At 39.1% G+C, this 26,369-nt stretch overlaps 3 protein-coding genes across 4 annotated transcripts; 1 reads left to right on the top strand and 2 right to left on the bottom strand.

The window, feature by feature from the left end:
• The first annotated feature begins 905 nt into the window (after window positions 1-905).
• LOC103717807 (calcium-dependent protein kinase 20-like) lies at window positions 906-6,727 on the top strand. The gene is made up of 8 exons (XM_008806337.6): window positions 906-2,329; window positions 3,408-3,531; window positions 3,769-3,912; window positions 4,149-4,301; window positions 4,718-4,833; window positions 5,022-5,189; window positions 5,798-6,028; window positions 6,268-6,727. The coding sequence occupies exons 1-8, from the start codon at window positions 1,826-1,828 to the stop codon at window positions 6,421-6,423; spliced, it is 1,596 nt and encodes a 531-aa protein (XP_008804559.2). The 5' UTR covers window positions 906-1,825; the 3' UTR covers window positions 6,424-6,727.
• An 11,570-nt stretch (window positions 6,728-18,297) lies between these two features.
• On the bottom strand, window positions 18,298-20,834 carry LOC113461311 (uncharacterized). Of its 2 annotated transcripts, none has more exons than XM_089924279.1 (3): window positions 19,205-20,834; window positions 18,643-19,113; window positions 18,298-18,498 (listed from the first exon to the last, which is right to left on the bottom strand). In XM_089924279.1, the coding sequence occupies exon 1, from the start codon at window positions 20,832-20,834 to the stop codon at window positions 19,524-19,526; it is 1,311 nt and encodes a 436-aa protein (XP_089780405.1). In that variant the 3' UTR covers window positions 18,298-18,498; window positions 18,643-19,113; window positions 19,205-19,523. The 2 variants fall into 2 exon arrangements, with proteins under 2 accessions (XP_089780405.1, XP_089780404.1); XM_089924278.1 differs by having other exon boundaries at window positions 19,209-20,834.
• A 130-nt stretch (window positions 20,835-20,964) lies between these two features.
• Window positions 20,965-21,975, bottom strand: LOC149753134 (uncharacterized). Its single transcript, XM_089924119.1, has one exon. It carries the CDS (start codon window positions 21,973-21,975, stop codon window positions 20,965-20,967), a length of 1,011 nt encoding a protein of 336 aa, XP_089780245.1.
• Window positions 21,976-26,369: the final 4,394 nt, after the last annotated feature.

The following is a 26,369-nucleotide window of genomic DNA, read 5'->3' as shown; positions in this document are numbered from 1 at the left end:
GGACTTCTAGGGTGGTAGCAAAAGAATCTCAGGGTTTCTACCTTGGGCTGATAGCATAGAAAGGCTTAGGGTTTCGCCCTAAGTCAACTTCTCTTATTATAAATAGGAGAGTGGGTGCAGGGTTTCACTAGAGAGTACCACAAATATGTAAGAGAAATTAGTTTGCCACAGCTAAGAGCCAGTCATCCAAGAGAGGGTGCAAGTAACTCTAATGTACCACCAAAATAAGAGAGAGATAGGGAGAGAAGGAAGAAGAGGGAGATTGAGATAAGGAAAAAACTTCTAAGTAATTTTTGGACAATCTACGGTGCAAGTATTCTATATAATACCTAGAGATCCCTCCATTTATCTTCTTCTTCACCTCTCTATATTATTTTAACATTTTTGTAGGTGTACATCTATCTTAATATGCATGCAAATTATGTATCATGGTACTTTATCAAAAAAGTGCTATACTATTTCTTGCTAATTATATTATTCCATTGTATCATGCTTTGCAGTATTGATTCCATATTCCATATCTTTCAAATGCATCACAATAATTATCAGAAGATGAAAATGCATATGCCTATCTATGTCGCCCAGTAAAGAGCTTGTTTCACGTTGCTATTGCTTTTTCTTTTTCGAGATCTCAGGAAAAAAATATACTAGACTAAACAACATATATGATATAACAAATTTTTTTTGAAATTATTTGTGAAAAAATAGAGTTTTTTGCTGCAAAAAATTATTACTCTCAAAAAAAGAGTGATAATAAAATAAATGACAAGAGTTTTGCACAAATGCAATCTTCAATATCGATCTCTATATACTATTCGCTAATTTGGAGGGAAACAAAAGCACAAAAACACAAACAATAGCAAACACCCCTTATAATGTCGTTATTAGGTTTTCTAATGTGGAATGCAGACAATGTGATAACAGCAAATGGCTGTGGAACAACACACAGCTCCACAATCCGTTATAACAAACCGTTAGTTTAACACCCTCTCCAAAAGACCTCCGTTTTGCATTCGTTGCAAGAAGATCGGAGCCTTGTTCTCTTTTACGACAAGAGAAACGAAGAAATTTATCGAGAAAGAAAAGAGTTTATCATTTACCGAAAAAAAAGAGAGTTTATCTCATTAAATAATCTTCTTCCCCGTGTCTTTCTTCCCTTGCATCGTTTGTAAGAAATTCTGAGAGATAGAGAGAGAGGGGAGGGTGTTAGAAGAGGAACAATCTTTGGACCCAGCTTTGACCCTCTCTCTCTCTTGCCCCTTTCCATGGCCGATACTAGCCCATCCTCCTCATCCTTCTAAATTTCTTCTTCCCATCCTTCGCGTCCTTTTCTCCTCCCTGCCATCATTAGGACCCCTCTCTTTTTCTCTCTTCTCCAAGCCCTCAAACGGTCTAAAGCTCGGACCTTTCCCACACCCTTCGGCAGCTTTTAAAATTGGTCCCTTTTCTGTATTAGAAAAAAAAACCGTTCCTTTTCTTCCCGTTTTTCGAAAAGGTTCCGTTTCCGGCGTCCAATTTGTTCCCTTTCGCTGTATCTTTTGCAAATATTTTTCGATTTGGGAAATATTTTTTTTTATTTCCATTCTTGGCTCTTTACGGGATCCTGCGCTCATCAGGCCTCTCGAGGTCCGGAACCGATTCGGTTCTTCGTTGTTCGGGGCCTTTGGTTGGTCGGATTTGTTGGAAAGATCTGATCTTGGGGGGAGGTTCTTGTTGGATCCGTCTGTTCTCTTGCCAAGTTGCCCAATTTTTGAGTTGTTTGGGTTCCGGGAGTCGGAAAGCCTAGAACAGATCGGATCCTGGTTGCGTGCTCTTCGAAATTTTAATGGGGAATTGCTGCGCCGTGCCTGTTGATCCCTCGGAGAAGAAGAGGAGGAAGAAGGAGAAGAAGCCGAATCCCTTCTCGATAGATTACAGCCGGGGTCCCTCACAGGGTGGCAAGCTCGTTGTCCTCAGAGATCCCACCGGTCGGGACATCGAAAGCCGGTACGAGCTCGGCCGGGAGCTCGGCAGGGGGGAGTTCGGCATCACCTATCTCTGCACCGATAAGGAGACAGGGGAGGTCATTGCTTGCAAGTCCATCTCCAAGAAGAAGCTGAGGACCGCCGTCGACATCGAGGACGTGCGGCGGGAGGTGGAGATCATGAGGCATTTGCCGAGGCATCCCAATATTGTGAGCCTCAAGGACACCTACGAGGATGACAACGCCGTCCACCTGGTGATGGAGTTGTGCGAGGGAGGAGAGCTGTTCGACCGGATCGTCGCGAGGGGGCACTATACTGAACGGGCGGCCGCAGTGGTCACCCGGACCATCGTCGAGGTCGTGCAGGTGAGATCATTCCCAGCTTGGAATTGCTTTGGATGCTTTTAATGGTTCTGCCTTGAAATGGATTCTCTTTGTTGTTTCTTAATGTTGCTTTGGTGGAAGTCTGGGTACTCTTCGCTTTTAGATTCTAATAAACTTCTGTTTTAACCCGCTGGGCAATTGTGATCTTGAATTTATGGGCAATCTTGTTTCGCTGCTATTCAATTTTGTGATAACGTTCTTAATGTGGTGTGAGACATTGAGGAAGTATTCATTTTTCGCTGCCGACTGAATTCTTTCTTTTTGGCCACCTATTCTTCATAGAATCTTGATTACTTTATCTAATCACTTGCTACAGTTTGTGAAATCATAATATTCTGTTTTCAACCAAGTTTCTGTGAAATCATAATGTTTTGTCTACAACCAGTTTTATCTTTCTCCATTTTTTCTAGATATGGGCTCTACTTTGTGTGCTTACACTTTCTGGAATATTCAAATATTCTTCCCAGATGCTTATTTCTGATGGTTAGTTTTGGCGACAGCTTTCAAAAGTATCAGTTTTCGAATGTGAGACTTGTGATATTCTTTCCTAGATTCTTCCTTTGGTTGTAAAGGTTGTTTTGTTTTTATTCATGCCTGTGATTCTCAGACTTGGAATCTCTGTATCCTTATATTTTACTATTGCCAGGTCTTTTTCCTTGAAAATGGGTTCTTGACATTCTAGAAATTGTGCCTTTGGTCTCTCGATGATGTGACTTTTACTCTAACATTAAACCTACCTTTCCAACTTTTATGTGTGCTGCAACCTTCCTAATGCTGCTTCCTTTTTCCCCCTTTCTCTGTATAATAATGCCACAGTGCTACCACCTTCATGCAGCACTTTATAATGTCTTTTAATTGATGGTTGCATGAGTGATAGTTCGGTCTATAACTTGGTCCCTGGAAAATCCTCTAAATTGTTTTCATTAATCATGATTCTGTTCTGCCCATGTTACATGCCTGGTCATGGTGCCTCAGGTTGGATTGAAAGTTCTCATGCTTTCTTTTGATGTGATCGAAATAATATGTTGACATAGGTTTGACTTTTTTTGTGCAATAACAGATGTGCCACAAGCATGGAGTGATGCACCGTGATCTCAAACCTGAGAATTTTTTGTTTGCTAACAAGAAGGAAGCATCCCCACTCAAGGCAATCGACTTTGGGTTGTCTGTATTTTTCAAACCTGGTATGTTGCTCGCCTTATTGCTGTGAACAATGTGTTGATGCTAAGCTGTAATTTTTTTTATTATAATTTTTGAAGTACAAAACTATTGATGCATATGACTCCCCTAAGAGACAAAAGTCTATTTCATTTCATTTGGTAGTTAATTACATGTATAGATTGAATGTTCAAGAGGCATCATAATGTTTATTCACTCTCTCATTTGCTTATACTGTTGCTGATTTTCTCTTTCCTGAATAGGTGAGCGCTTCAATGAGATTGTGGGAAGTCCTTATTACATGGCCCCAGAGGTTCTAAAGCGAAATTATGGTCCAGAAGTAGATGTATGGAGTGCTGGGGTTATCCTATACATTCTTCTTTGTGGTGTACCACCATTTTGGTCAGGTAATTTTCTTCTATGGAAGAATAAAAAGTTTTATTTGATGAGCTCTGTGGTATGAAGGAGACATCGATTGCATCTCTTTCTGGGTTTATTTGTAATGAATTTTTTTTTTGATAAATCATATTCTCTTCTTTTAGAAACAAATAATATAATACTGATGTAAGGCTTATGTTTATGTGTACACAATTAGGCTACAGGTGTCTACTCTAATTATGTGTGGTTTATTGCCTTGATGCAGAAACTGAACAAGGTGTTGCTCAGGCAATTATCCGTTCTGTCATAGACTTTAAAAGAGATCCATGGCCTAAAGTTTCCGATAATGCCAAAGACCTTGTAAGGCGGATGCTTGATGCAGATCCCAAGCGGCGGTTAACAGCTCAACAAGTGCTTGGTAATGTTCAGCGCCTACCTGCTTTTTATGTCCGAAGACTGCTGTACTCTTGAATTTTCTATTCAAATAACTTCTTTTTACACATCATATTTGCTATAGTTTTCAAAATTAACTTTATACGAACAAAAGTGCATTATGTTTACCAAAAATACGAAGAAATTTATATGAATTGTTGTACAGTCTCAAGAATTATTGGCTAATATTACTGGATTCAATTTAGAGATATTTAACCCTCATATTATTAGATATTAGTTTGGTGTATTTTTTTGTCTTCTTCGTACTCATGCCTATGCTATTACAGTTGTCCTTTTCATGTTGTTTTAATTTAGAGTATATTTAAGTTCCCTTGCCAAGCTAGATTTCAGAATGTATAATTGGGCATTTCTGGGATATATCTCTTACAATTTCCATTGCAGACCATCCTTGGTTGCAGAATGCTAAAAAGGCACCAAATGTTTCTCTAGGTGAAACTGTTCGTGCAAGACTCCAACAGTTCTCTGTAATGAACAAATTTAAAAAGAGAGCTCTAAGGGTAAGGCCACATTGTGTGTCTGTGGATTTTGTCTCTGTTGATACCTTAAGAAGAATAATGCTTTTGTTTTGGGTTCTGTGCATCTTTAAGAAACTCCATGCAATGCAGGCTGTAGTCATGCTGTTTTAATTTCTCCATTCTCATGTTGAATTGACCCCACTGACATTTTAGGAATTGAACCATTGCAGGTGGTAGCTGAACATTTATCTGTGGAGGAAGTTGCAGACATAAAGGAAATGTTTGGGAAGATGGACGTAAATAACAATGGGAAGATCACGCTGGGAGAGTTGAAAAATGGTTTGCATAGGCTTGGGCACCAGATTGCGGATGCAGATGTTCAGATATTAATGGAAGCTGTAAGTATTTGACCTCACAACATTTATAGTTTTCCTTTATAAGAAATTAAGGCCATGTCAAGTTTGAAATCAGGTTTTATATGGGCTTTTACTTCTATGGAACTTAACATCACAAGTTTGGCTTACCTAACTAAGGTGGTTTAGCCTTTTAATTTGTGTTCCGCAGCTTGAAAAGCTAAGAAAAATTCTTTTAACCCAAATTACAGAGAATCTGGAATGTTTTATGAATATATCTTCTTCTTCGAGCAAGGCAATGATGGTTTGTGATTAATTTTTTCACTATTGCATGGTCTACAGTGTGAATCCATTATTACAGTAACATGCTTGTATCCAGCATCTTTGTTTTTGTACAACACAGTATCCTGCACCAGTGCAGTATGTATCTTTTCAAAATTTATTTTTTGAATGGAGTGGAGCATTCATCTGGTTAGTTTGGGGTCCTTTCTTGTATTTATGCCTTCGACTATGGTTGGAGCAAACTTCTTTATGTGCAAGAATCCACTTAATTTGCATCAGCACCTGCGCACATTCGTTTATAACTTTAAAGCTGACGACCATTTTTAGTTTAGGTGTATATCTTTTAAGTTGATATGCCACGCTAATGACAGGCTGATGTTGATGGTGATGGTACCCTGGACTATGGAGAATTTGTTGCTGTATCAATTCACTTGAAGAAGATAGGAAATGATGAGCATCTGCGCAAAGCCTTTGCCTACTTTGATCAAAACAATAGTGGATATATAGAAATTGCAGAACTGAAGAATGCCTTAGCTGATGATTTGGGTCCAAATCATGAGGAAGTCATTAACGCCATCATCCATGATGTGGATACTGACAAGGTCGGTTTCTATTAATCTTAAATTATATCTGTATACCATCTCATCTCCTTTCCTTCTCCAATAATGTCTTACTTAAAAACATTAAAAAGACAAGCAAATGTAAGAAAATACATGTTAGCTCCTAACATCAAAAAAATCAAAAGAGTTCTAACAATTAGATATCAATAATTCTTGTTGCTGAAAACATTGCATAAAGAAAAGGAAAATCAACTCACGGGGTGTTGGTCTTTTTGTCTCAGGATGGCAGGATAAGTTACGAGGAGTTTGCAACGATGATGAAGGCTGGCACAGATTGGAGAAAGGCATCAAGGCAGTATTCACGGGAGCGGTTCAATAGCCTCAGCTTAAAGCTGATGAAGGATGGATCTTTGCAGCTAACAAGTGAGGGTAGATGAACGCACAGAAAGTTTGTGCCCTTGGATTCCAAAGTGTGAAGTTCTTTTTTGTTGGTCTTGCAATATTCCTTCTTAGCATTAATTTAGGACATTAATTCATGGTTTTAAGTCAGCAGGGGATGGTTGAAGGTTTATGTTTCACCAGATGTATGGGCAAAAAGGGGAGGTTAGAGGGGCTTATGGTTGTAAATATCTATGTAGCATCAGCTTTTTAGCACACTGGTAGCAGGTGGATTCAGTGTTACTGTTGGGGGACATGGATGCTACTTGGAAATTTAGGCCTCAGGCCTTGAAATTGTTTCAATATTTCTCCACTCTTTGTGCTGCATTTTCAGTTCATTCCAGATCTCAGCATCCTTGTCATTGTACTCCTCTTTTCCAAGTCTACCTTTCAAATTAAATCTGGGTGTCATTTCAAATTGGAAAATGGAACGGTGGTTGGTTATGGGTTTGTTTAGGACAAGAGTAGGACATGAGTTTGGTGCAACGGACTTCTTGCCACCATTGATGTGAGCCGTTGTCTTTTTGAGTCATTTTATCTGTTATCCGAAGGAAGGTTGTTTAAGGGTCATGGACTAAATAATTTGAGACAGCTTAAAGTCTCCAGACAAGTATAACAAATTGTCAATTGCAAGATGAGTGGTTCTTTGGCTTATTCTTGAAACAGAACAGGTGTGGGTCCTCAGTAGGCAGAGCAAGATCCAAAAGAATTAGAATAACACAGGCAACAAAACATTGGAAATAATAAACCTAACAATACAAAGCTTAAAAAACAAGTGAAATTTTTTAAAATTTTTTGGGTACAGCGAATTATGGAAGAGGTTGGTATAAGTCTTCTTTTTCTTTTTTTTTTGATGGGGTGGGGAGAGGGGAGAAGATGGAATTTTGTTACCTACTTTTTCCAGGTGATACATGTACATGGGATTTTTAATAAATTATGTTAATTCATAATATAGGGTCTTAACCTTCAGGAGTAGGTTATTTTTCAGGTTATGCTTATCAAAGAGTTGAATTCTGTTTTTAGGTGAGTGCTCATCAAAGAGTTGAATTCTTATGCCTCACAAGAGTACAAAGATTGTTAAGTGCCTTCTTATTAGGATGGCAAACCTGTTTGCAAGCTAGCTTAATATTTGGTTTTTACGGATTTTTTTTTGTATAGAAAAATATGAGTTGAGTTTGGCTCACCCAATTGAATATGCGTGGAGCTTAAACTAGATTTAGTCAGCTAAAATTAAATGCACATCACTCAAGCTCGGCTTGAATTAGCTTAAAAAACTGTTATATTAATCATATATTATTTTTATTACTCTTATTTAGATGAATAATTATTTTTATAATTATTCATTATTATATAAAATAGAATATACTTCAATTGTAAAATTAAAATATATTCAAAATTATTATTCTAAACTATATAAACGAATGTTTCAAGTAACATCGAATTTTACTTCTTCTTTTTTAACAAGTTGATCTCCGCGGCCTCCTTACTCAAGATCATCTTTTCAAATCATAAACTTAGTTACTAGACACACCAGTGCTCATCACCCTGAGTCATTGCTTCAGTTCCACAAGAACCTCAGGATATTTTTTATTGCTTATATCCATCGGTGCAGTATAACCTGATGGGTCTACCTGAAAAAAAAAGAATCATAAACTCAAGTCTCCCACTGGAGATAATTTCTTTGCAATTAAAGCAAAAAAGAGGAGGAAATATAAAAAGTTTAATTGTAAAATTAGTAAACAGAAGTATTTTATCTCTAAAAACAAGAAAATAATGGATGAAAATATGAGAAACGGGAGCAAAGTATTTGAGTTGCAGAACCCACCATGAGAACGATACTTGCTGCAGTTCCTATTTGACACAGAACTTTATTTGCCACCTATTAACCATGGCCCAAGCAGCCCCGTCTACCAGCAGTGTTTACGTACAGGAGTAGCCATGAAAAGCGAAGAGAATGTACTAAATCACATGCATGAAACTATGAAAGTTATCACGGGAAGGGCTACGGTGTTTTTTTTTTTTTTTTTTTTTTTTTTTGTATGAAAAGGGAGGGACGCCCACCCGGAATATTTTATTGTCATCGATACAAAGGTGACTTTACGAGGAAAAAGGTAAAGAAAGCATGAAGGAATGATTACGCAGAAGATTACAGAGGGGCGTGGGTAGGAACTAGGAAGGGATGATGAGGCTGGGCGTTGGTCTCGAGAGGACCGCGAGTGGACCTTCTTGCCTTCTTTTCCGGACTGGGCGATACCATGAGTCGCGGAATCGGAAGAGTTTGATTAAATACAACCATTTCCTTCCCGTGATAATAGGTAGGTAAGTTGGCGTTCAGTTGGCTGGCACCACTCCCACAAAAAAACCAAAAAAAGTTTCACAAGGATCGAGGTCTGAACCTATAAAAACAAGAATATATCTCAAACGAAATCATCCTGTTCTTCTCAGAACAAGGATCGTTCATGGGATCAGTCCAATAGTGTAGCTGAATGAAAAAATCAAAACTAATAGACATGCTAACTTAATATTGATAAGTTTTGGTGCACTTAAGAACTTGTACACAAAAGCTTTGTTATTAGCTTATTACATCTTATATAGGATAGCAATAAGATGCCTTTTGATCTGCGGAAAGATAGGACTCTAAAATTAGATTACCTCAAAATATGGGAGTGCTACCCAACATTGGTACACCTGAACTTAAATGAAAGAAGATTGGACCCTTCTCCTACAAGGCGGGGGTTGCGGCGGTGGAAGAGGGAGGAGATGGGGAATATCTTTAGAAAGTTGGAGGAGGTTGAAAAGGCCATAGCTGAGCTGCAGTCGCAGGAGGAGCGGCAGGGGAGGGGGGGGGAGGAGACTGATTGAGAGGGAGATGGGGGAGATAAGGACCCAGTTATCGATGCATGACTTTCTTCTCAGACAGCAAGAGGTACTATGGAAGCAGAAGTCCAGAATTCAGTAGATCAGGGAGAGTAACCGAAACACTAGGTTCTTGCACTAGTCGACGATCATCCGGAGGCAGAGGAACATGATCAAAGTAGTGAGGGGAGCTGATGATCATAGCACAAAAGACCTTGTAGCCATCAGGGGGATTTTTAAGCAGTTCTTCCGTTCTAGGTGGACGGATCTAGTTGGGACTGGGAGCCCGTAGGTGGTGCAGCCCCTACTGACTAGGGTCTCAGAGGAGAAAAATGCAGCTCGGGTCAAACCGATCATAGCCGAGGAGATACGGGAGGCGATGTGGTCCCTAGCTGAGGATAAGGCCCTGGGGCCTGATGGTTTTTTCCTTCTCTTCTTTCGGAGGTATTGGCCAGTGATCAGACGGAATGTGGTTGAGGTTATTCAACAGTTCTTCAGAACAGCTGCGATGCTGACGGACTGGAAGAGGACGTACGTTATGCTGATTTTGAAAAGACAGGATGCCATAGAGCTAGCCCCTACCGACCTATCAGTCTTTGCACAACCTTGTATAAGGCCACGACAAAGATACTAGTGGCCAGATTGAGATGCATACTACCGAGACTCATCATCTCGGAGCAAGGAGCTTTCATTGGGGGTTGGAGGATCTCCAACAACATTCTTATTGCTTAGGACTTTATGCATGATCTCCAGAAGGCCCTGACCTATAGAAGCCTTGTGGGTATCAAATTGGACATGGAGCGGGCATATGAAAGGATATGCTGGGACTTTCTGTAGAGCTCTATGGTGAGTTTTGGATTTCATGAGGACTGAATTGGCTGGGTGATGGGGTGTATCAGGTCTCCCTCCTTTACCACACTGGTAAATGGCATGCTTATCAGCTTTTTTGAGTCCTTGGTAGGGTTGCGGCAAGGGTGTCCACTATCTCCACTGCTGTTCATTTTGTGCTCGGATGGACAGTCTAGAGGCTTTCGGCAGGCTAAGCTACAGAGACTCGAATTCTGGAGGTGTATCATCTGGGGACTGGGTCTGCCCCGATCTCACACCTTTTATTTGCCGATGATTGTTTGCTCTTGGCGCGGGCGACAAGACAAACTGCATGGGTCATTCGGAGGATCTTGGGGGACTACTGTGCCGCCTCTAGGCAGTAGGTAAACATGGTCAAGTCGGCAATCAATATCAGCCCGAAGACCAAGCCACAGGTGAAGGCAGCTATCGGAAAGATTCTGGGAGTTGGAGAACAGATGGGTACTATGAGATACTTGGATGTTCCCATCACAGGCCGACGCCTTCGTGCTAGGGATTGCATCGATGTTGAGCTTAGCGTCGGACGAAGGATTGAGGGTTGGCAGATAGGAGCGCTCTTGATGATGGGCAGAATGACCCTAGTGCAGTCTGTGCTCAGCTCGATCCCCATATATCTGCTAGCGAACACTATTGTGCCAATGTCGCTTCTGAGATCCTTGGAGCAGTCTTTCAGGAACTTCATTTAGGGCAGTCAGGAGGGCAAGAGGAGCATTCATTTGGTGGCATGGGAGGTGGTATGTCAGCCTGTCAGTCAGGGGGGCCTGAGGATCCAGTCCGTGGTGGCGAGGTGGGAGGTGATGGTGGCAGGGCATGCGGCTCGGTATATATTGGAGTCTGACAGGTTGTGGTGTATACTAAGAGCCAAGTATTGGGCTCACACATCAGCAGCAGATTTTCAGGTCGGGCGATGATGCTCCCACATCTCGAGGGAGCTCTGTTCTTATGCGCCATTGGTGCTTGCAACGATCAGATAGGCGGTTGGTGATGGCAGATCCATTGGAGTCTTGGAGGATAACTGGGTACTCAAGTAGCCATTATGTCGAGCACTGACTCTGGTGGATGCCACTAGATTGGAGGTTTGTAGAGTTAGTGATCTGATCGTTTCGGACCAGAGCAGATGGAACAAGACACTGGTTAGGAAGGCCTTCGAAGAGCAGTTGGCAGAGAGGATCTAGGGCATTCCGTTACCCATAAGGGAGGTGGCGGACATGCTGGTTTGGGCTGCCACAGGTAGATCTAGGGTGACTGCCTCGAACTTACAAAAGGTGATGGGTGCGGAAGTTGCCATGCAGATAGTCGGTAGATGAATCTGGAGAATGCAAGTTCATCCCCGTGTGGTCTTATTCCTATGGAATGTCACATGGGGTTGTCTACCTACTAGGAGTATGCTAGCGGGGAGAGGAGTCACGATCACCCCGTGCTGTGGGTGGTGCCTGGATGTGGAGGAGTCCATCGATCACGCTTTGCTTAAGTGCCCGAGAGCTGCACAGAACTAGAGTAGAGCTGGCTTTACTTGGCCCCAGTTGTTCTGGTCAACGGACAACCTCCTAGACCAGATGAGGGAGGCAATGTGCCGAACGAGGATGATGGAGTGGGGTATCATGTGCGCCTACTTGGCGTATCACATTTAGCTGGATAGGAATGCCTGGATTTTTGAGAACTGGCGAGCGCCACTGAGCAGTATAGTGGTGAGAGCCACTATCCAGACTGCTGAGCTCACCTGAGCTACTACGACAACTTCATTGGGGATGGCTGGGGACATCTGGGGCACTCACATTGCTGATATAGTATCTAGGCTCGTCCTTGTCTCTTAGGTGCCCCCACCCCCCGACCATCTCAAGATGAATTCCGATGGTAATGTTACCAGGGCGGGAGGTCGAGCAGGTGTGGGTTTCGTGATCAGAAGTCATGATTCACAGATGATTGCTGTGTGAGGTTGAAGCATCGTCGGGCTATTAGCTATGGGGGCAGAACTTAGGGCAGCTTAGGAGGGCATCTCGCTTGCGAGGCGGAGGCTAAGAGCGGAGTGCATCATTCTGGAGGGAGACTCAGCATTGGTGATGGGTTGGATATGAGAGGAGGGGTGGAGGGGGGATGCGAGCCCTCTACTTTGCCACATCAAGCAGACTTTGAGAGGATGCAGAGTCTTTTAGGTTGAGCATATCTACTGGGAGGTGAACCGCACTGCTAACTGGGTTGCTTTTTATGTGGCTCAGCATTTCGGAGAGGTCCTCTAGGCTCATCAGGGGGTCCCTCCTGCACCTTTGTGCCAGGTTCTTATTTTAGATTCAGTTGGCTGCACCTACACTAGAGTAGCGTGAGCAGTCGTTTGTATCAAAAACAAAGAGAAAGATTGGACCTAAAACCATAGAAGCAATCTTTTGTAGGGTATTCCTTGAATAATAACACCAACAGGTTTCTAGCGATAACTTCGATGGTGAGTCATATCTCAAGCAGTACTCTTATTAAGGCTAAAGATGTTACTTATCTTGAAAATATTTTTTCTTTAGATATCAAGTCCCTGATCATCTTTTTTTGAATGATCCTTTTTCTATAACCCAAACCATATTGCATCAAAGCTTCCTTATGAACCAAAAAAAAGAGGAGAAGGGCTAGACCTGATAATAAGCATCGGTGAAGGATTCTCCACTTTTTTTTGTTGAAGATGAACCTTCCACCTATTTGGAGATGATATCTTTACCAGATACCCCTTTTTAGAAGAAAGCCATCAACTCTTAGTTCAAAATCAGTCAATCAAAATAAATTTTGAATACCGACCGACCTATCTCAAGGAAGCAAGTCATTAGGTTGTAAATGGTTATTCCGAAAGAAACTTAAATGTAATGGATCTATAGAAAAAATATAAGAGTAGACGAGTAGCTATTATAACTAGAAAAAAGGCCTAGATTGTTTTGACATCTATTTATATGTAGCTAGAATTATAGCCATTGAAATTCTTCTTAACAATGGTTCCATTTTCATAAGTTAATAATTCATCAAATGGATGTGAAAAGTGTATTCTTAAAAAGAGATCTAGAAGAAGTGATGTACATAGAATAGCTTGAAGGTCTTATAATAAATGGATAAGAGGATAATATGTGCAAACTTGTTAAGTTCTTATATAGTCTAAAATAGGCTCCTAAATAATGGCATAAAATGTTTGACAAAAATGTGCTATACTTTGATTTCATCAATAAGGATCATGATAAACATGTTTATTCCAAAGTCATCGATTATCATTATATAATTTCTTTATTTGTATTTCAATTATATTTCGATCTGTGGAATATCCTAAAAGATCATTGAAGATTAAATCATTTATATCCAACAAATTTGATATGAAAGAACTAGGTAAAGTTGACATAATCTTAGGAATGAAACTAATCAAAATCCCTGAAGAGGTAGCTCTCTCCCTTTCTCATTCCACTAAAAAATGATTAAAAATTTGGTTTCTCCAATTTAATTCAATATCCACTTTGTATGATCCTAGTATACACCTTAAGAAAAACTTAGGTGTCTTTGTTGATCAGTTCAGATTTTCTCAAGTTCATAGGTTCTCTCTTTTATGTGGTAAATAGAACATAACTTGATATTAGCTATGTTGTAGGGAGATTAAGTAGGTAAAGCAATAATCCAAATCAATCACGTTGGACTGTTCTAGAAGTGTTCTAATATCCTAAGGGAATCATTGATATTTTTTTTCTCTCACTAGATTCCTTGAGCTGGTTGAGGGTATTAGTGAAGCAAACTAGGTTACTAATCTCTAGATTATAAATCGACCCCTAGTTATTTTTTTCTACTTAGAGTTGCTGCCATAGCTTGGTGATCTTCTAAGCAAACTAACATATCTTAGAGCACTATGAAGGCCAAGTTGATTGCTCAGTCAGTTCCAGTCATATCAATCTATTATAATAATAATGTCGTAATTAAACTAGCAGATCAAAAAAGTACTAATAAAAAGATGAACTGGTATATCTAGCTTCATGAAAAATATATAAGACGATATAAAAAAATAACATAATTTTCTTGGATTAAGCAAGTCATAAAAAAAATTTGGCAGGTTAGTTAACCATAGATTTACTTAGGAGTGAAGTCCTAGAATCATTGAGGGGAATGTGCTTAAATATACCATTTGGTCACCAAAAATGGATACCCAACCTCTATGACTAGAGTACCAGGAAGGATGCCATATGGTAGGATAGAAGCTAAATGATCATGTTAGAGAACAACTTTCGGATAACATCTCCTTCCATCCTTGCAGTGAGTACTCATATCAATGACAAAATAAACTAAAAGGTTGAATTACACTCTTATTAGGTTCAAGATAGGAAGGCTACATGGTATTAGATCATAAATGTCCTTGGAGGACTAACTTACATGAGAACCGTCATAGAAGCTTGGACTAGGGATTTATTTTAGCCTTAACAAATTCTTACGAAAAGTCGAAGTACTAAATGTAAGGCCTTTAATATGCATTTACAAAGACTTAATTAATTTGTACTCTATGTGTGTGTGCAGAACTAAGATAAGAAGCTAGTTCAAAGTCTAATTGACATCCTAGGCTACTTGGACCTTGTGGATGTTAGGTGGGCAATCACATGAGCCTACACACACTCGCTTGGCTAGCTTGGTTGGCCTTGCCTTTCACATGCACATGCACCCGGCATGGCATGCACTTGCGCAATGCATACATGTATGGCTAGCATATTTTGCCATACACCTTAGCCAAAATTAATTTATATTTGACTTCATATTCATAACACAAGCATTACATATATCAAAATTTTTGATATGTGATCTTATTTGATGATTTTAAATTTGAATTCAAATTTGAATTTGAATTAGGCTAACTCGCACACCATAACATAAATCAGGCATTCATGCACGTGCTATCAGGCCTTTATGAAGTGCCAACACGTACAGGCAGGCCATTAAGAACTTGATGGAGAGCCATTAAGGCCTTTATGGGCCTCTCCATACCAAGCTTACATAAAGGCTCCAACGTCAAGGTCTTGAATACAAGCCAGGAAAAAGTTTTGTGTTAGTTAGTGAGCTTTTTTTTTCTTTTCTATGAGTTATCCTGCTTTGAGCCTCTTTCTTCTAATTTTCTTTTATTTTTCCTGCTCTCTTCTCTTCCTTCTTGGGCAATTGAAGGAGTTATTTGAGTCATTCCTCCACATGATCGTGCTTATGCTAGGAGGATTCGGGCTAAACTAGCTTCGCCGTACATCGGGGACAATCTTGTTGTATGCTTGCATAAGGGGCTGAAATTCATTCTTAAGACAATATCTTTTCACATCCCATGCCAAGAATGCCTTCAGATTTCTTTTATTATTTATTTTTATAATTATTCATAAATTTGTTTTATGCTATTGCTAGCAATTCTAAGAAATAGTATCCAAGGAAGCATCCCTTATGTTTTCATACCTGTTCCTTCATCTATTCGGCCTTTCTTGAGTCCCATAATTCTCATTACTGTTGCTTCTCCTGTTCACTGATTTATTTCTCTTATCTAGTGCCCAGCATTTGTAGCAGCCTTAAAATTGATATTTGATATTTGCCTTTGTAAAGAGATGTCTAGTCCCTAAAATGGAACAAGCTTTGTTGGAGGATTACTGTAACACCCAGTCCAGCTAATAAGAGATTGGGCCTGGTCTACTTGACTAGCCTAGTGTAAGATTTGGAGTAGGACATGGAAAAAAAGTAAGAGTTCTATTCGACTTGGAGTAGGAGACGTGCTTCCCCTCCATTCTGATTTTCTATGGGAGTTAGAAAATCTGGCCTCTATTGGTTATTTAAAGACCCCCACATCTCCTTTGCTTCGATGCTAATAGGTTTTGCCAATCACCACTACTAGACCACCATTGGTTCTTTCTCCTTCTTCTCTTGACATCTGAGGCCTTGACTTATCATACTCATTGGATATTTTAATTAAGCGCTCGCCGGAGTTTTAGGTTCTAAGGGAGATTTTTGAAATTAACTGGACTTGTTTGGTTTTGCTTGCAAGGTAAGTAATGTAACTCGTTTCTAGATTTATTTGCAAATTATAAATATTTTTTGAATCAAATTATTCTTGATTTATGAATTTGATGCATAGTGTTTATTATTATATATGCCTTTTCTAGAATATTGTATAATTCTTAATAGAACGTATTGGCTATGCTCGATTGATTTTGAGTCGTATGATTTTATGTATCTTATAATTTTGAATACTAAACGTGCTTTTGAGAAAATGAGTTTTGATTCGAAATAGATTTAGACTTGCAGCTAGACTATATTTTGATACCCTATACGTTGGCATTTCGATACTCTGCCAGTGGAGGTTGTATGTTAGCACTTCGATACCCTGTTAGTAGGAGTTATATATTGGCATCTCGATACCTTACTAGTGGAGGTTGTATGTTCACACTTTGATACCCTGCTATTGGGGGTTATGCAGTAATACTTTAATGTGATCATAGTTCATGGTTGATAAGATGAACTTGATGTTTTGAAAGAAGTTAATTTATAAACGATTAAACTTTTTAAATGACTGGATAGTATTTAAATTTGATTTTGAATTAATATATTTTGCATGCTTAATTTCAGCATATTATTATTATTTTTATTGTTTCATTTATCTAGCTAAAGTGTATATTGCTTACTGGGATATTTTGCTCATCATACGATTACTATTTTTGCAGATTTGAAGAACTAGCTTAGCTCGGAGATTTATCATAGGATAGCGACTAGATATAGAATTTTGACATCTTTATTTAGATTAGGTTTTTATTAAAGTTGATGTAAGATTTTAAATATTGTTGGTTCTACAAGATATTAAAATTTGGTTCTAGTTATTTAAATTAAAGTTTGAATATTGGTTATTTAAATTTATTCTGCTATTTGCTTTATAATATTGTGATGAGATGCCTCGTTTGCTTGTAGGAAGAGTTTTTTATGAGTATGCGACAGGTTGTCATGACCCCAACTCATGAACTCAAGTTCGTGGCGTGACAATTAATATGGTATTAGAGCATAAGTGGATCAATCATAAGTTATACAATCAGACATAGAAATATTAGGAATATTGGGACATTAATTTATGCTGATTTTGATAGAACTTAGAAACCTAGATTTGATATAGGTGTATTGGTGGGTTTAAATCAGAGTGTGCAGTGTTAATGTAGTGGTTTTAATTATTTTTTTAAGTCGATTAGAACAACAATTTGATGAAAGACTTGTTCTTGAAATTAGAGGGTTACTTGAGGCAATAACCCTTAAATTTGGAAGACTCTGGAAAGAAAATTTTGAGGATAAATTTTTTTTAAGGAGAAAGAATATAACACCTAGACCAGCTAATAAGAAACTGGGTTGGTTCATTTAACCGACCTAGATGTAAGAGTTAGAGTAGGAGACAGGAAAAAAAAATGCAGAGTCCTATTCGACTTAGAGTAGGAGACGAACTCCTATTCCATCCTAGTTTTCTATGGGAGTTAGAAAAAAATCTAGCCTCCATCGGCTATTTAAAGACCCCTACACACACTACAAGAAAATACATATTCAGCGACTAAGATTCGAGTCGCCGAATAACCATATTTGGTCGCCGAAACCTTTTCGCGACTAGAATACGCTTCGTCGCCGAACCCTAGTCACTGAAAGGTTTTGGCGACCAATATTGTGTGGTCACCTAAGGTACACCAATAACGACCAACGTTTGGTTGCCGAAGCAACTTTTCAGCGACCAAATTTGTTGTCGCTAATTCCCACGCCGACCAAATAGTTGGTCGTGGAATGTTTGTCTTCCGCTACCAAAAATATGGTCACTGAATGTCTATCTTCCCCCACCAATAGTTTGGTCGTAGAATGTATTGGAATGCATTGGCAACAAACATTTTTTGGTGGCAGAAAGTATTAACATGTATTTAATTAATAATTCAAATTATAAGCTTAATATTTATTTTTGGGCTCGTTCCAAATCCTGTACAACCAACACAGCCTATCCATTATCCATATTGCACAATACATTTGCTCATCGAAATAGAAGTATACACAATGTTGGAGAATCCATAATCATTCATTATAAATATCATCATCTATAAGTCTAAAGTCAAGCAAACCTATTAACCATTCATCAAAATGTTTCATCCATACCATATGTTAAGGTGATAATCATCACCAAACACATCAAAATGTAAATTAAAAATCCCAAAATATCTGATCTTGCAATTCATCCAAACAACCATCATGTAGATAAAAATATGAATAAACAAAAAATTGATTTCTGCTTGTAGACAACTCCACCATGATCATCTGAACAAAAGCTATCCATGTACCAAAAACTAGATTCACATGCTCATAACTCCACCATGTATCTGAGAAAACAAAAAAGAATACACAATCAATAACCACATGTGAAAAATAATAAACTAAAATTCAAGTATAAGTTCACAATGATATTTCGCTTAATTTGGTCCAAATCTCTAAATAACCTACGTAATATAAATGAGAATACATACCAACGAGTATTTGTGCCACCAGTTGATGACATGGCCCCATCATGATGGATAGACGACTTATGCGTTTGAGTCTTTTCCTTTAAGAACTCTGTCACCAAACTTGTAAGATGTGCAATTGCCAATTGCCAATCATGATGGATAGACGACTATATGACACTTCTGTTCTTCCTCTCGCTCTTTCTTTTCCTCCTCACGCTCTCTCCTCTCCTGTTCCAATTGCCTCCGCAGCTCCTCACGCTCCATCTCACGCTCCATCTTCATCTCCTCCATCTCAGCTTTAAGTTTCTGTAACTCCCCAACATAGTCTTGTGACACACGACTAGGTGTGGAAGAAGATGAAGAGGGCTTCGGCCCATCCCCAAATCCAAGAATGTATCTCTTCCTTTTTCCAAGTGCCTGCCTAGACATCTCCTCTGATGTTAATTGCACACCGGATTGGGAAGATTCTTCTCGCAAGCTCAACATCTTTGACTGTCAATGCAAAGGTAACAACAGAATTAAATGTATATATAATTTTGCAAAAGCATAAAGTGATTTAAATTATTATTGAGATTTTAGATACCTACATGTTTCACGGCGCAAATAGGATCAATCCACTCTTTGTTCTTCTTGGTATGAGTTTTCTTATAGAATTCTGGAAATTCAAGATTTTCATAACCATTAAACTCCGGCTGCAAAGTGTAATTTAGATTAGCATATAGCCACTATATAATAAAAAAACTAGAATAACTGTCAGATCTACTTGCATAAATGATTCCAAAAATATACATGCAGCAAACTAGAATAAAAAATCTACTTGCAGCAAATTATCCATTTTACAATAGCCAATGTTAATAGAAAAATTCTTACATGTACAATAATATATATGATTACTATTCCTACTATACGGTTGCAAATAAGTACTTTTCAATTGGATACATCCATCGATATTGCACTGGCCCTCCAAGAATAGCCTCGCGAGGCAAGTGAATAGCTAGATGAACCATGACATCAAAGAAGGCAGGAGAGAAAATCTTCTCAAGCTTGCAAAGAATAAGAACAATTTGGTCCTCTAATTTTTTCAAATCAGCTTTTTTTAATGCCTTGGAGCACAATTGCTCAAAGAAATTGCCTAACTGAAATAATGCAGTATTAAGTTCTTTGTTGAGGTACCCACGCATTCCAACTGGAAGAAGGCGTTGCAAAAGAATATGATAGTCATGACTTTTCAGACCCGATAATTTACCACCTTGAGTACTTACACAGCTAGATATGTTTGCCGCATAGCCATCTGGAAACTTAATCGATTTTAAAAAATTACAAAACCCTAGTCTCTCTTGCAGGGACAATGTGTACAATGCTGGAGGCTTCTCATAAGATCCGTTCGCCCGCTTTTTTAGGTGTAACTCCTTCCGTATACCCATATCTGCCAAATCCATGCGTGCTTTTTCTGTATCCTTGCATTTCCCATCTACGGCCAGTAATGTCCCAACAATATTTTCTGCAATGTTCTTTTCTATGTGCATGACATCCAAGTTGTGACGCAGCTTGAGTGTTTTCCAATAAGGAAGATCAAACAAAATGTTTTTCTTGGCCCAAATCGTGTCAGCATCTTTGCCCCTTTTTCTTTTCTTATTAATGCTTGGATGCTTGCCCAACGGCTTGTATGTCCCTGAATTAATTTGCTCCAAGATCTCTTCTCCCGTGAACTCTCGTGGCCTTGACCTGTCCTCACTTTTACCATTAAAGAGCTTGCTCTTTCGCCATATGTGGTTCTCAGGCAAGAAACGCCTCGCACCCATATAGCCAATCTTACTCCTCAAACGTTCTGATGAAGCATCTTCGTTACAAATGGGACAAGCCAAATAACCTTTTGTTGGCCATCCAGACATGTTACCATATGCAGGAAAGTCATTAATGGTCCACATGAGAGCAGCACGCATTCTAAATGTACTTCCACTAGAGGCATCATAAGTTTGCACGCCATCCTTCCAAAGCTCTTTCAACTCATCAATTAATGGCCTCAAGTAAACATCTATTTCTTTACTGGGAGCCGTTTTTCCAGGAATAAGCAATGACAGCATACAAAATTGCTCTTTCATACACTTCCAAGGTGGAAGATTATAAGGCATCACGATAACGGGCCACATACTGTACGATGTGCTCATATTTCCAAAAGGATTGAAACCATCGGTGGCTAGCCCTAACCTCATAGTGCTTGATAAACTTTCGATGCCCGCCTGATGTTCTTCTAGCTGGAAGCAGCCAATCCAATCCCATTAAAGGATATTTAACCCTTAGTGCTTGTAGTTGAATCGAGATTGGCGATTAGTACAAGAAAATCTATCTCTTTCTCGCAGCTCGTGCCACATTCCGCGGATCCTTGGAAAACTCAGAATGTTGCCGATCAAAGTTCTTCCATTCCTCCCCATCAGCCGGATGTCTTAATGTTTCGTCATCCACTCGCTTCTCCTTGTGCCATCTCATATCTACAGCTATTTTCGGAGACAAAAATAAGCGCTTCAATCTCGGTGTCAGGGGAAAGTACCGCAAAATTTTATGAGGAATCTTCTTACCGTTACCATCATTCAGCTTATATCTAGGCTCATCACATATAGGGCATTTCTCCAGGTTCGCATTCTCCTTCCAAAAAAGAGCACAATCATATTTGCATGCATGAATTAGCACATATCCCAAACCCAAATCTTGTAAAAATATCTTGACTTCATAAAGGGTCCATGGAACAGACTTATCACACTCCGGTAGAATTTCCTTGTATACCTTCATGTTCATGTCAAAAGAGGAATTGCTCCACTGGTTGTACATCTTAATATGAAGCATTTTAATAACGAATGATAATACTGTAAAAGTTTTGCAACCAGGATAAATGGGTCGTTGAGCATCATCGAACAACTTATCAAAATTCTGTACATCCTCCCTCCCCAAGTTATTAGGCAATTCGTCAATATCGTCATTCATGAAAGCGCCCATGCAAACATCTTCCAGCATATTAGACAATTCTTCCCTATCATCGGTGCCATCCCCAGCCATTCTATCCTCAACACCTCCACCATTGTCACAGTTAGCATTATTTGAAACACAAGATTGATGCACGTGAACCGATTCTCCATGTTGCACCCAAGTCTTGTAAGAAGGCGAGATTCCTTTCAACATTAAATGAATCTTGACAACTTGAATGCTTTGTTTTTTGTCATTCATGCACTCGACACAAGGACACCAAATATCATTTGCTGAGCCTATATTTGCCACCGCAAATTCAATAAAGGACTTCACCCCTTCTCTATACTCTTTACTCTTCATTCTATTTTTTATTGTCATCCAACTCTTGTCCATTTTGACTGACCTACAAAGTACTTCATCAAGTTAGATTGATTAGTTTATAGATTTATTTTTGTATCCTGCAAAAAAAAGTTGCAGCAGAAAACCAGAGACGGCCCAATACATTTGGAGGCCTAAGACAAATTCAGTGAATGAGACATTTTCTTTTTTTATTATTATAATAATAATAAATTTTAATAAGTACAAAATAGTTAAAAAATGATATAAAAATAGATAGCTGTCAAGTATACTATTTCAACAAAGATGCATGAATCTAACAAAGATAAAAAAGCCTCTTCAGTTTAATATAATTCTTGAATAGGAGCATGAAAATATATTTAGTTTAAAAAAAATCCCATCTCCCATCTTCCATCTCCCCTTCGATGCCACAGCATGGCAACCATTCAACCCAAATAGAAATGGGAATAAAAAATTAAAAAAATCTCCAGCCTCTGAGAAGTCCATCTCCAATCCCCCTATCTTTCTTCCCGATGGCCCAGCTGGATCGGAGTAACGTGAGGGAAGGAAAACCAAGACCAAAACATCCTCTGTTTCTCTCCACCCAAAACAAAACCACCGTCCCCAAATCCCTCCTCGCTCTCTCTCCCTGCCGGCCCAAGAAAAGGACCTCGCCCCAAATCTCCTCCCCGGTGGCGGCGGCGGCGGTGAAGGAGGAGAAGCCCTCCGCGGTGGATGCGGCGGCGGCGAAGGAGGAGAAGCCCTCGTCGGTTTCTTCTTCTCTCGCCTCGCCTCCAAATTCCCCGGTGGCGGCGGCGGCGGCGGCGAAGGAGGAGAACCCCCGAGGACCCCCGGCCACCGCTCCCTCTCCCTCTCCCTCTCCCTCCCGGCCTCTGCAAAATAAAAGGGTTTCTTCTTCTCCCGGCTCGCCTCCACTGGTTCCCGACGACCCCCGACGACCCCCGGCCACCTCTCCCTCTCCCTCTCCCTCCCGGCCTCTGTTTCTCTCCCAGCTTATCAAATCCTCTCCCGGCTGGCCTCCTAATTTCCCGACGACCTCCGGCCACCTCTCCCTCTCCCTCTCCCTCTCCCTCTCCCTCCCGGCCTCTGCTAAATTAAAATCGAGAAGAGAACGTACCTTGGGACTCCGACGCCGAAGGGATGACCGAACGGGCGAACCGGCGAACGGGCGATGCCGACGTGCAGACGTGCGGGTGAAGGCAGGGTGAAGGCGGGATGAAGGCGACGTGCGGGTGAAAAGGAGAAGAATGGAATTAGGTTTTTTTTTATTTGGTTTCCCTGCATTCATACTTTTCACGACTGAATTAGTTTAGTCGCTACTAATGAACCTTTAGGAACCAAAATTTAGTCGCCAAAACTTTTACCTCCAGCCCGCGCGAAATACTGGACTCGCGCCAACTTGGTTTTGATTTTCTACGATCAAATATGCATTTAATTGATGTAAAACAATCATTCAGTAACTAAAAAGGATGCGTGCAAATTTATTTCGGAGCGGATTTTCGATCCTGCCCGTAGGATGTCCAAGAATTCTATATATTTTTAAGCGAATTTTTGTTCCTGCCCCGTCCGCATGTCGCGTATCCTGTCGATCCATATATTTATTTGATAAGGAGTCAAGCATCGAGCTCGAGCTTTTAAAATTATATTATAATAATAATAAAAAAAAATTTAAGTATGAAGAAAAGTTGTGGGATTGAGATTTAGCCGAAGAGACAAGAATATGCATGCCTAAGTGAATTAAGATGTCAAATGGCACCGTTTGAAAATAAGCAGTTTTTTCTTTTTTTGAACTTAGAAATTAGCATTTTACAGGGGCTAGCACAACATCGTTAGTTTTACCTCCAGCCCGCGCAAAATATTGGACTCGTGCCAACTTAGTTTTGCTTTTCCGCGACTAAATATGCATTTCGTCGGTGTAGGATATTTATTCCGTCACTAACAAGGATGATGGTCGCAGATAGCCTTCTTTTCCGTGACCAAACGTTAGTCGTCCAAAGTTTTACCGCCACCCGCCAACTTGGTTTTGCTTTTCCGCGACCAAATATGCAGTTCGTCGGTGTAGGATAATTATTCCGTAACTAACAAGGATGGTAGTCGCAGATAGCCTTATTATCCGCGACCAAACGTTAGTCGCCAAACTTTTACCTCCACCCCGCCAACTTGGTTTTGCTTTTCCGCGATCAAATATCCATTTCGTCGGTGTAGGACAATTATTCAGTAACTAATAAGGATGTTGGTCGCAAATAGCCTTATTTGCCGCGACCACTATTCATGTAGTCGCCGAAAGTGGTCGCTGAAAGTGTATTTTCTTGTAGTGACAGCCTTTGCCTCACCGCCAATAGGTTTTACTAATCACCACTACTAGACCACCATTAATTTTTTTTTCTCCTCTTGACTTCCAACGGCCTTAACTCATAATGCTCATAGAAGATTTTAATTGAGCACTTACCGAGGTATTACAATCTGAGAGAAATTTTCAAAATTAATTGGACTTGTAGTGGTTTGGCTCACAAGATAAGCAACGTAACCTTTTTTTAGATTTATCGAGAAATTATAAGATTATTACACTAATAAATTTGAATCATACTATTCATAATGCATGAATTTGATGAATGGTATTTTATTATTGAACATGCTTTATTTTAGAATATTATGATGATGCATGGTCGAAAATATTGAATGTGTTCGATCGATTTCGATATTGTATGATTTCTTGTATTATTGTTGAACTGAGATATAAACTGCAAGATTATTTTAAACTCTCAGCCTGACTATATTAAGGATTCTACTAATGGAGGTTAATATATTGGCACTTAGTTAGTCCTAAATATTATGTCGCAAAAAGATGTACGACATACCACAAGCAGATATGCGTTTTCAAAGGACTTTACTGCAAGATGATGCGTGGCACACCACAAGAAGATGTGATATCATGACCTTGCCACAGAAAAAAATATGGTCATAGTTCATGGTTGATGAGATGAACTTAATGTTTGGAAAGAATTTGGATTTATAAATGAAATTTAATTTTGAGAAAAAATAAATTTAGCATGTGTAATGTTTTGATATTGCTGCATATTGGGATTTGATTTTGACTTAATGAATTTCATATCTTTATTTTCTATAAATAATTATTTAATATATTCTTGTAATGTCTTTCTTACTAGGCTGTCTAACTTATAATTTCATGTCATACTGTTTTTATAGATTCTAAGAACTAAGATGGTACAGAGTTATGATTGGAAGAGTGACTAAAGGCCAAAACAAACATATTTAATTTAGATCAAGATTTGAATAGAGTCAGTAAGATCTTTTAAATATTGTTGGTTCTATGTTCTATGAGATATTAAAATTTAATTTTAGTTATTTAAGTTAAGGTCTGAGCATTGATTATTTAAATTTATTCTACTATTTACTTTATAATATCATAATTAATTAGATGCCTTGTATGCTTGTGGAGAGAGTTTCCTACAAGTATGCGGTAGTTGCTGCGACCCCAACTCACAAATACAAATTGGGGGTGTGATAATTACTATAGAAGCACATGCTACTAACCGAATGATTGGATTGTTATATTCTTTTCAAAGGCACGAGCAGATCATTGGGACAATGCAGTCATATCCTTTGTTATAGTTGCATTTTTAGTAGATTTTTCCTTCATGATGTCCACAAGAGTTCAATGGTTGATAGTAAAGGAAGGTAAGGCACATGATATAGGATCCATCCCCATATTGACTATGAGTAGGTGCAAGTAATGAATAATCAATTAGTGGTTTCTTCTATAGTGCGATCAAGCGGGAAGGTCAATGGTGTTGTCCAGTTTCATTTATTTAAATTTTCTACTACAAGGATCTTCGTTTCTTTAAATTTATCTTATTTCAAATCCTTATCTCTCTGCAACTTTATAGGATAGCCACTTTATGGGATATAGAGAATTTAGCCAATTCTTAAAGGGTCATCCTGATTTGTCAAATTCAGATGGTGCCAATAAGAGTCTTGGACAATCTTTTTGCTTCACCTGCTTTTTCTATATTTTCTCTACAAGACTTAGTCTACAACTTTATGCATGTTATATATAACTGTAAAGAAAGGCCATGTTCTTGATCCCACTACACAAACTGCTCCAAGGATGACTGTAGTCTAACACATTTGGTATGCTTTATATGCATTGGTATATTATTACACTGCATATAGAAGATCATTGCATGTTGATTTTGTCAATTGTACTTGTTGGCGAATCCAAGATCTCTATCACATGGCATGGCCACTCTCATACTTCAAAATGTAGAGAAGTATTCTTGGAAATCCATATGATTTATTATTCTTTACCATTGTTCATGTAGATATTGGTTTTTCTTTTTTGTAGAAAGATGCTTATAAGTAATTGGCTACATAATGGGAGCTAGTCCTTTCCTAATTGCTACTAAACC

This window comes from Phoenix dactylifera, chromosome 7, assembly GCF_051530095.1.
Source record: "Phoenix dactylifera cultivar Ajwa chromosome 7, Ajwa_hap1_PhDact_Kaust_v1.1, whole genome shotgun sequence".
NCBI lineage: Eukaryota > Viridiplantae > Streptophyta > Magnoliopsida > Arecales > Arecaceae > Phoenix > Phoenix dactylifera.
The sequence above is the reverse complement of the archived record's forward strand: the minus strand, read 5'-3'. Positions and strand labels throughout refer to the sequence as shown.